Source organism: Salvelinus fontinalis, chromosome 20 (assembly GCF_029448725.1).
Source record: "Salvelinus fontinalis isolate EN_2023a chromosome 20, ASM2944872v1, whole genome shotgun sequence".
NCBI classification, from domain to species: domain Eukaryota; kingdom Metazoa; phylum Chordata; class Actinopteri; order Salmoniformes; family Salmonidae; genus Salvelinus; species Salvelinus fontinalis.
In genome coordinates this window covers 5,990,990-6,000,827 of record NC_074684.1, presented here as the reverse complement: position 1 = coordinate 6,000,827, position 9,838 = coordinate 5,990,990, and the positions used below count along the sequence as shown (strand labels likewise).

At 46.0% G+C, this 9,838-nt stretch overlaps 1 protein-coding gene across 2 annotated transcripts in view; it reads right to left on the bottom strand.

Annotated features, from left to right (window-relative positions):
- Positions 1 to 3,381: 3,381 nt before the first annotated feature.
- LOC129817192 (GDNF-inducible zinc finger protein 1-like) overlaps positions 3,382 to 9,838 on the bottom strand; it is a 9,347-nt gene continuing 2,890 nt past the window's right edge. The window contains exons 1-8 of one of the 2 annotated variants that reach the window (XM_055872186.1): positions 7,987 to 8,359; positions 6,645 to 7,453; positions 6,256 to 6,530; positions 5,860 to 6,043; positions 5,354 to 5,618; positions 5,040 to 5,207; positions 4,679 to 4,836; positions 3,382 to 4,553 (exon numbers count right to left, since the gene is read on the bottom strand). In XM_055872186.1, coding sequence (XP_055728161.1) covers positions 3,771 to 4,553; positions 4,679 to 4,836; positions 5,040 to 5,207; positions 5,354 to 5,618; positions 5,860 to 6,043; positions 6,256 to 6,530; positions 6,645 to 7,436 — 2,625 coding nt within the window. In that variant the 5' untranslated portion in view covers positions 7,437 to 7,453; positions 7,987 to 8,359 and the 3' untranslated portion in view covers positions 3,382 to 3,770. Of the gene's footprint in view, positions 4,554 to 4,678; positions 4,837 to 5,039; positions 5,208 to 5,353; positions 5,619 to 5,859; positions 6,044 to 6,255; positions 6,531 to 6,644; positions 7,454 to 7,986; positions 8,360 to 9,838 lie in introns of those variants that run through there. The other variant, XM_055872187.1, reaches the window with a different exon arrangement.

The following is a 9,838-nucleotide window of genomic DNA, read 5'->3' as shown; positions in this document are numbered from 1 at the left end:
ATTAACTTGTCCCGAAGCCACTCCTGCATTGTCTTTGCTGTGTTCTTAGCGTTGTTGTCTTGTTGGAAGGTAAACCTTCGCCCCAGTCTGAGGTCCTGAGCGCTCTGGCGCAGGTTTTCATCAAGGATCTCTGTACTTTGCTCTGTTCATCTTTCCCTCGATCCTGACTAGTCTCCCAGTCCCTGCCGCTGAAAAACAGCTCCACAGCACGATGCTTCCACCCCCACGCTTTACCGTAGGGATGGTGCCAGGTTTCCTTCAGATGTGATGCTTGGCATTCAGGCCAATGAGTTCAATCTTGGTTTCATCAGACCAGAGAATCTTGTTTCTCAGTCTAGGAGTCTTTAGCCTTTAGGTGCCTTTTGGCAATCTCCAATCTCTGGCCAATCTACCATAAAGGCCTGATTGGTGGAGTGCTGCAGAGATGGTTGTCCTTCTGGAAGGTTCTCCCATCTCCAAAAAAACAGTTTTCGCTTTGTCATTATGGGTTGTGTGTAGATTGATGAGAAAAACATATATTTAATACATTTTAGAATAAGGCTGTAATGTAACAAAATGTAGAAATTGGGAAAGCGTCTGAATACTTTCCAAAAGCACTCTACTTCCAATGTTTTGAACGGGTACTGGGCTACCTTCAGACGAGGCTTGTGAGCATCCTAGAGCAAAACAACCGAAATGTAAGTGTTCGTGAGAGACTCACCTTTCCATAGAGGGGTCATGTTAGTGTGTAGCCCAATCGGTTCAGATGTGAGAAGACCGATTTTAGGGGATGTCGCATGGTCTGACAAACACTGCTGTAGCTCGGCCACCTTTCAAAGCAGGCCTATATCGGCGGATGAGGTGGATTGAGACGCAGCCCATGCAGACATCTCTAGCTTATTAAACAGATAGATTTTTATGGAGATGTATTTATGCTAATTTGATTTCCACCTGGCAACGGAAATTCATTCAAGGGGTTAATGGCAGTACAATATCGGTACCTTTTCATAAAACTGACGACAGACTTTTCTCCTAAAAGCCCACTAAGAGGTACAGAGACACCATTAAAATGTGTGCAGACTCTTTACAACTTCACTCACTGAATGTGTCCGTCTGTGACCAAGAGAACGTGCTCAATTCTATGAAATGACTCAGTATTTTTGTTTTTTATGTTGAAAGCTCTAAACCCAGCTGAAAATATCACGTCGAGATGAAACCAAGACTGTTGGACTCGCTAGACCCCTCAAACTCAACTCTGGACCTCAAATCCAGTTCCACTGTTTTCTTTCATTATTCCCCCTCTAATCAGGGACTGATTTAGACCTAGGACACCGGGTGTATGCAATTCGTTATCAGGTAGAACAGAAAACCAGCAGGCTCCGAAATGTGGGCCAGAGGCTCAGTACGGAGGATGTGACGCAATTGCAAATCGAACTCCATACTGCATCGGCCGTGTGCCTCCCAAATGTTATACAAATGTGGAGGGCTCCTTATAGCTCTGTATAGATCCGCATTGACATGAATAGTTGACGGTAGGTCCTGTATAGACAGAAAACACACTTCCTTGACAACAGCTCTGCTCCGCGAAGAAGTAGGAACGTGCTGACCTCTGCGGCGGCCGCGTCGCAGGAAATGCTGTACGTCCACCGCAGACATCGGATTGACCATGCAGAGCCTTTAAGAGTTGAACACCCTTGCACTAGACCAGGGTTGTCAAACTCTTACCATGGAGGGCCTAGTGTCACCAGATTTGAGTTTTTTTCCTTTCAATTTAGCTATTAAGGTGTGGGGAGTTCCTTACTAATTAGGGCCCTTAATTCATCAATCAAGTACAAGGGAGGAGCGAAGCCCACAGCCACTCGGCCCTCTGTGGAATGAGTTTGACACCTGTGCACTATGCTGTCTCCCAGAGGGAGGGTAAATCGATTATTTGTCTGGATAGGCCAGAAAGTGTGACACTTTACTCCCTATGCAAATGTGCGGTCTGAAACCTGACACTTCCGTTCCGTTCTGCTGAGAGAGTGGTAACGGAGTGTAGACAGATGGAGCTTTCGGGCACTGGACCCTACGACGTTCACGTATGGCTTTGTACACCAAAATATCAGTTGGAACCTGTCCAGAACAGCTCAATATTTTAGAGGTTAAAAATACCTATAACCCACAACCGGATTCAATCCCAGCCTTAGTTTCAAAGAGACAACCCCATAACTTTTCGTCAACAGAGTAGAGGACAGACATAAAATATGAATTCAGACCCAATAAATAGACAATAAATAGTCCCTTCCATATGTATTTGGACAGTGAAGCTACACATTTTAATTTGGCTCTATACTCCAGCATATTTGGATTTGAGATGTCTCAAATGTCTCATGAGGCAACAGTCCAGAATGTCACCTTTTATTAGAAGGTATTGTAATACTCTTTGTGTTAAGTTTTGCCCGATAGGAACTGAATGGTGAATGGAGTAATTGTATTTCTGAGTAGATAAGATGTTTCAGAACACTTCCAAATGAATCCTGATAATGCCATGTTTAAGAAACAACATTAATGAATAATGACGAGTGAGAAGGTTACAGAACTTGCTAACCTGGGGGGGGGGGGGGGTATGATCTCTGTGCCTCTAACTTTCTCACTCATCATTATTCACGATTCATTTATGGATTCTCCATAATCATGGTAGCATCCACATTAATGTAGAAATGTTAAAAACATCCTTATTTACAATAAAAGTTACTCCAAAATGACAATACACCATTCAGTTCATTGGTCAAAACACAACCCAAAACAAACTGCAAATGCATCCAATGAGTTTGTAGTCACAAGCTTAACGCAGTCATTGCATGCTACAAATATGGGACCAAATACTACACTTTTGACGACTTTAATACACTGTAAGTGAATGTGTCCAAATACTTGACTTCTTCAAATGGGGGGGGGGGACTAGAGTCAGCGGTGCCAGGGAAACAACCTCTCCCGCAATGTCAGCAAAACCAAGGAGCTGATTATGGACTACAGGAAACAAGTGGAGGAGCACGCCACTATTGTCATCGACCGGGCTGCAGTGGAGAAGGGTAAAAAAGTTTCAAGTTCCTCGAAGTGCACATCACAGAGAACCGGACATGATTCAATCACACCCCCGGCCGTGGTTTAGCAGCAGTGTCTCTTCTGAGTATTGGGTCTCGGACGAACAGGCTCAGAGACAGCTTCTACCACCAGGCCATCACACTGCTAAAAATCTAAACCTAGCAGACCCCCTGCACAGATCTGCACCGTAGAGACTATTTGCATTAGGCACCTTAGAAATGATTTACACCGACTACACACATATTCAACCCTTACACACAAACACCCATAAGCACACAAACACCAATAAACACACATTCAATGATGCTCTTCTAGTACTATTGATTCCACAACCCACTTTATATTTATACATAGTGTAAATACAGTCCATTATTACTATGCATATTACCTCTTCTACAACTTGTTATTTTCTACTTGACTCTTCACTGTTATTGCTGATTAATGTACCGCATTGAGGGAACTAGCGTAAACATTTCACTGCACCTTGATTACCAGCTGTAAAATGTGAATGTGACAAATACATTTGATTTGATTTCCATACAGTGCTTTCATTTAGTAAACAGAAAAAAGGTAGTGTTCTGTCGTCGCCTCGCATGAAACATTTGACCTCAAAATCCAAAATGCTCGAGTATAGAGACAAATGAAAGGAATTATCTTCAATGCCCAAATACATACGGAAGGGAGTGTACATTGGGATACATGCCAACCTACACCACAGTATCTTCAGTGGACACCTCCAGGTCTTCCACAGTACCAATGTCCTCTGGTACACTGTGTTGTTCCTCATTAGAGACAGCAGTGCTCTGTGTCTCAGTCTCCAGTTCTGATGTCTGCACTGTAACACACTCCTCAGAGATAGGGGCACACTCTGAAACTGCCTCCTCAGGATCCCCAATGGCCGTCATATCTGAACCAGGCCCAGCTTCCAAATCTGGAGCCAAGATGGTCTGTGACACCGCAGTTTCCAGAACACACGAAGTTGAAAGACTGGTCTCTGAAACTGGGGCAAATATGGCCCCTGAGACAGTGACTGGGACAGAGACAGACACAGTCTGGACAGGGAGGACACCAGAGGAGGACGAGGACACAGAGATGGAGGACATAGAGACAGGGATAGTAAAGGGGACAGAGACAGTGGATCCATCCAGAGAGATGACACTGGCCCCGGTGCCGTCTGTGGTGACGATGGGTAGCTGGGTCCCAGCCGGCATTTCTGTCTGGATGACCGTGAACCCACCCAGGGTGGTGTGGCTAACCAGGGCGATGGTCCCTGGGTCGCCCCAGCTGGCTGAGAGGGTGATGGGCTCACCAGGAACCAATATGGTCCCCTCCTGGAGCCTACCTCCAGCTCCACTATCCCCTTCCACCTCCCGAACCACCGTCTCTATTTTAACCTTTCTACCAAGGCTTCTGGGTTTCTTCGTCTTTTTCTCCATGTTGTCCTTGAGGACCACCAGGTAGTTCTTCCACGGAGTGTTCTGGTCGTGAGTCTGTGGAATAAAGTGCACATCGTCAAATAACAGGCGTTTGCAGCACGTGTCAATGTCTCCAACATGACGTATCACACACATTTTAGTATTGAAACGAGTGTTGATGCAGTAGTGTAGTAACGCACCATGGTGTGTCTGCGTACAGTGGACTTGTCCGTGAAGGTACGGTTGCAGAGGCCACACATGTAGGGCTTCTCCCCTGTATGAATCCTCTGGTGCCTCTGGAGGGCATTCAGCTGGGTGAACTGCTTATCACAATCTGTACAGTGGTACGGACGCTCACCTGAGACAGAACAGACAGAGGTTAAAGGTCAAGGGTCAGCAGAGGCAAACATTTTTTCAAGGGGTAATAATTCACTGTAAAATGGAAGATACCTCACTATTAAACGGTAGTAGCAATGTGTCTTGTGATTACTAACCGTAACATTCGATGCAGTCAGCATGAAAATATATTGGCTACATTAGGTGTAATATCGCAGTGGTTACCTGTGTGTATCTTCATATGCTGGTGGAGGGAGTTTCTCTGGGCGAAGGCCCGACCACATTGTTCACACTTGTAAGGCCTGGAGCCTGTGTGGATTCTGGAGTGGTGTTTCAGGTATTCTTTAGAGGCAAAGCTTTTCCCACAGCTCTCACACATAAAAGGCTTCTCTCCTGGTAGGCCAAACAAAACAGATTGGTTTAGACTGGTTTGTGTAGATCTAAGAAACAGTGTAAAAATCCTGATTACATAAGGAAAAGCCAAACCCAACAGCTTTAAAAAATGTACAGTGTATCTGTGTAAGAAGTGGAATTCTTACCTGTGTGGGCCCTTTTGTGATAGGACAACATGTGGTTCTGGGTGAACCTCGCATCACACTGGTCACAGGCGAAAGGCTTCTCTCCTGTGTGAGTCCTGCGGTGGGTCTTGAGGGCTGAGCTCTGGGAGAACTTGGCTTCACAGTCAGTGCAGGAGTAGGGCTTGTCTCCTGTGTGTGTTCTCTCGTGTAGCGTCAACGCTGTCTTAGAGCTCAACGCCTTGTTACACACAAGACAGGTGTGCCGCTCACCACCTCCCTCGTGCACCTAGACGTAGAAAAGAGTCAATATTTATTGTCTCAATTAATGATTAGTCTTGCAGCAAATTGAAAAGGATATGCCAGTTTCACATAGTGCCCTTCATTTGACCAGGCCCACGTGGGTTAGCCACCGACGGCTCTGGTCAAAAGTTGTCCCCTACGTGGGGAACAGGGCGTGAATCGAGAGAATCCTACATAAAAGTGTTACAAAAGCAGTCCCAAATCCTCCGACTCAGACCCATCCTAACCTGTCGCCGGTGGCGCGTCACGTCCTTCTTGCGCTTGAAGGTCTTGGTGCAGACGTCACAGGGGAACAGTCGTTCGTCACTGTGGACGTGTCTCTGGTGGATCTTCAGGTTGCAGCGGTTGGCGAAGGTCTGCTGGCAGGTGTCACAACGGTACGTCACCTCCCCCTGCACACTGTGGCTCGTCCTGGTGGTCATGGTAACAATGTAGTTATTAGAGACGCGATCAGAACAACAACGACAATAGTTGAGAATTCAGGTTTCCTAAACCCTTTTCAAGTGCTCAAAGCACTTTACATTGTACAGTACAGGTCTACATTTGTCTTCTCTCATTTTCAAACCCACCTATTCATGATCCAACGAATGTCTAACTGATGTGTAATATCCAATTCCACCTACTTGATGTGCTTCAGGTAGCTCTTCTCATAGTGGAAGGTCCGTTGACATTTGTCACACTTGTATTGAGTGTCAATACGTCTGGATGATCTGTTGGTGGCACGCTCCTCTCCCTCCTCCTCACCCTCCTCTTCCTTGCTGGGCAAGAAGAGGGAGTCATCTGGACAATCCCCCGGTATATCTCCCTCTTCCACCTCATCTTCATCATCAACGTCTGTTGACTCCAGTCCCGCCCCCTCTTTTTCAGGCAGCGGCTCTGGAAGGGCCTCTTCTGCCTCCTGTGTGATAACAACAATCGTCAAGATCAATTGGGACAACACTTTTGTCTAGATGTTCTAAATGCTCTTACACGCCTCATCCGCCAAATCAAAGCACGTCAACATTGCACCTACCTGTGTGTCGTCAGTGTTCTCCCCCTGATTGGTTGTCTGAGTGTTGTTGTCAGGCAGATCTTCCATCTGCGCCGTGGTCTGGTCCTTCATCTTCCTCACGTACTTCTTCTTAGGAATGTCAATGAAGACTCTGCGCCCTGCCAGCCTGTTACTCCTCCTCCCAGAGACCTCAGTGTCTTTATTCACCTCTGACCTCTCCTCCTCGGCTGTGACCGCGACCTTTGCCCTTTTCTCCCCTCTCTCCGGTTTTGTTGGAGGAAACAGCCTCTTGGTGGAGGCTATTTTGGGAACTTTGTTGACTCCGACCCCCAGCGCCACATCCTCCTCTCCTACATCATCCAAATCAGCTTCCATGTCCTGTGACATGAACGCTTCAACCCTGTGCAGACTCAAGCTGCCTTCATCGAGAACCGAGCTGCAAGCCTGGACAAGGCTCTTACACTCCAACAGTGTCGCCACTTCATGTATTACACCAATCTTGTCTTTAGCAAACTCTTTACCCACCTCCAGTTTGCCAGTGTATACATATTCCAAGAACCTGGTGAAATCAGTGGTTCGAACGTTCCCCAAGAATAGTTTCTTGGGTGGGTCCGGGGCCAGTAGGATGTTCTTGAAGTAGCCGCTGGAGGCAGCTAGGACCGCCTGGTGAGCCTCAAACTCCTCCAGCTCACCCTGGAAGTCCACCTGGACTGTGACATCACACAGGTGGCCGTGCAGTCTGAGCTGGTGCAGAGACTGAAGCATGTCCTCATGGTGGAAGGCTGAGGAGAGCTGAACCACTTGGTCACTCATGGTTCATACTGTTGATACTGATAGACAAATGTTATAAAAACAGATCAATGGTAGCAAAGCAATCCATTCCTGGCTAAAGTGAACTTGTTTATTTTTGGGGGGGGAGTGACCATGTGGACTTATAACGTTACAGTAACCTTAGCTAGCTAGATATATTCACTTAGCTTGCTAGCTATATAACGTTATGGTTAAGGCCTGTGCTTGGGGCTAGCTTGCCATAGCTAACGTTAGGTGGTTGGCTAGTTGGCTAGATGGAAAAAGCAGCTGGCTAGGCAAGCTCAAAAACGAGTTTGACTCAATCAGCTGCTCATGTTTTGACTGGCCAACCGTCAAACGGAGTAACGTTAGCACACAAGCGAGTTAGCATCAAGCTAACGTTAAGCTTACTAGATTGAGCCACGGCAATAAGATATCTAGTCAAAGACAGAAAAACAGTTGATGGTTGTTTTTCCATGAAACACTTTCTTTTGCAGTGTTTCAGTTATGATCAGCAAGCAACAGCGGAATATGTGCAATGAACGTGTACGCATCACAACCAACTCTTTCTTACCGTAAGCTCGGTAAAATGGCAGCCCTTCACAAATACAGCACAACGAAAGTATTTCCTGTAAAATCTGCACCCGAATTCGAGAGATCCGTTTTCACTTCGGCCATATTGGATAGATTCAGTCCGCTTCAGATGATTTGCTATACGTTCTTAGTACCCGTTTCAAATGTTCACAAGTAACGTTAGAACAAAGCGACTCTGGATCAGTTCTTAGGATCATTGAACATTTTTATAGAAATAACTAGACATCAAAATTTAAAAAATAATTATTTGTCTATTCAGCTCATGGTGTCGCGGTACCTTTGCAAATGCAAAACAATTGATTTGTCATTATGTAGAAGAAGAAAATAACATTTTCAGACGCATATCAATTGCGTTGCCATTTTTTAATTAATAGATAATAGATTAATAATGCATTTTGTAAATCACACTGTCCACATGGTGGTGCCATTTCATTGTATTTCAATATTGTCCGATCAGAAGCCCCAGTCTTGCCTCTGCAGAGAATAGATAAGTGCAAACTGTACTTAAGGTCTTTAGTCTGGGTCTTGATTATTTCAGGGGTGTAAGTGCTGGGCTGAAACAAAAGCCTACCTACCCAGTAATTGGATCCCTGGTATTTGCATTTCTGAACTTGTCAAATTTAGACGTTTTGACTGAGAGGAGCAATAAAACAGAAGCCTTCAGAGTTGATTCCACTTGAACTCCATCCAACACACAAATCAGCCCCACGTTTTCCAGACTGTAGACCGTCATTCCAAGGCTGTACGCTAAGATACTTTAAGAGGAATCACTGGGGGCCTGTGCAGCTGCCAGTGGAGTTTTATTGTCAGAGGAAATCCATATACCTTACATTTCCCTTAATGACTTCTGCAAGCGTTCAGCCTCTTCCGGTAGTGGTGAGTCACCCTGCTAGTGCTCTACTGAGGACAGGAGGCTGTGGTTTTCAGCTCTGGCCTGGAGACTAGCTACCACGTCTTTCTGTCTATCGCGCCTCAACGCACAGTCGCACACACACACACACACACACACACACACACACACACACACACACACACACACACACACACACACACACACACACACACACACTCAGATGCACACAAGCAAGAATGCACACACACACTGACTGCATCTCAAATGATTCCCTATTCGTAGTGCTCTATTGTTTTCTGACCAGAGCCCTATGTGATGCAAATGCTTAGTAAAAGGTGATGAGCTCAGCAAACAATCTCCCCCACGTTGGGACATGTTTTCTCTGCCTCAGGGTGAGACTTCTTCACACAAGCAAAATACCACTGCTTACGTTGAACGGTACACAAACAACGGGACAAAACATTGGCTGTGTGAGAGGAGAAAACAAACCCCCACATCCTGGAAATACTGATTTTCTGGCGGGGGTTTTAGAGGACATTCTCATAAACACTCTGATATTCAATGGCTGAAGGGGAATGCTGTCAGGGTTTGTCAGCTGGAGTCATGCAAACACTTTGATGTGGATCTGGATGTGGTGGGGGAGAGAGCGTGTCCTTGTAAGACCTCTCCATAGTTGCCTGTTAGCCTACGAGTCATAATCTAAGCAGATGATGAACTGAAAGGCTGACTGTAACACCAGACCATTACATAGAGCTGTGGCTTACTGGCCTGGCTGTGCGAAAATAGCCTCTCTCTCTCTCTCTCTCTCTCTCTCTCTCTCTCTCTCTCTCTCTCTCTCTCTCTCTCGCTCTCTCGCTCTCTCGCTCTCTCTCTCTCTCTCTCTCTCTCTCTCTCTCTCTCTCTCTCTCTCTCTCGCTCTCTCTCTCGCTCTCTCTCTCTCCTCTCTCTCTCTCTCTCTCTCTCTCTCTCTCTCTCTCTC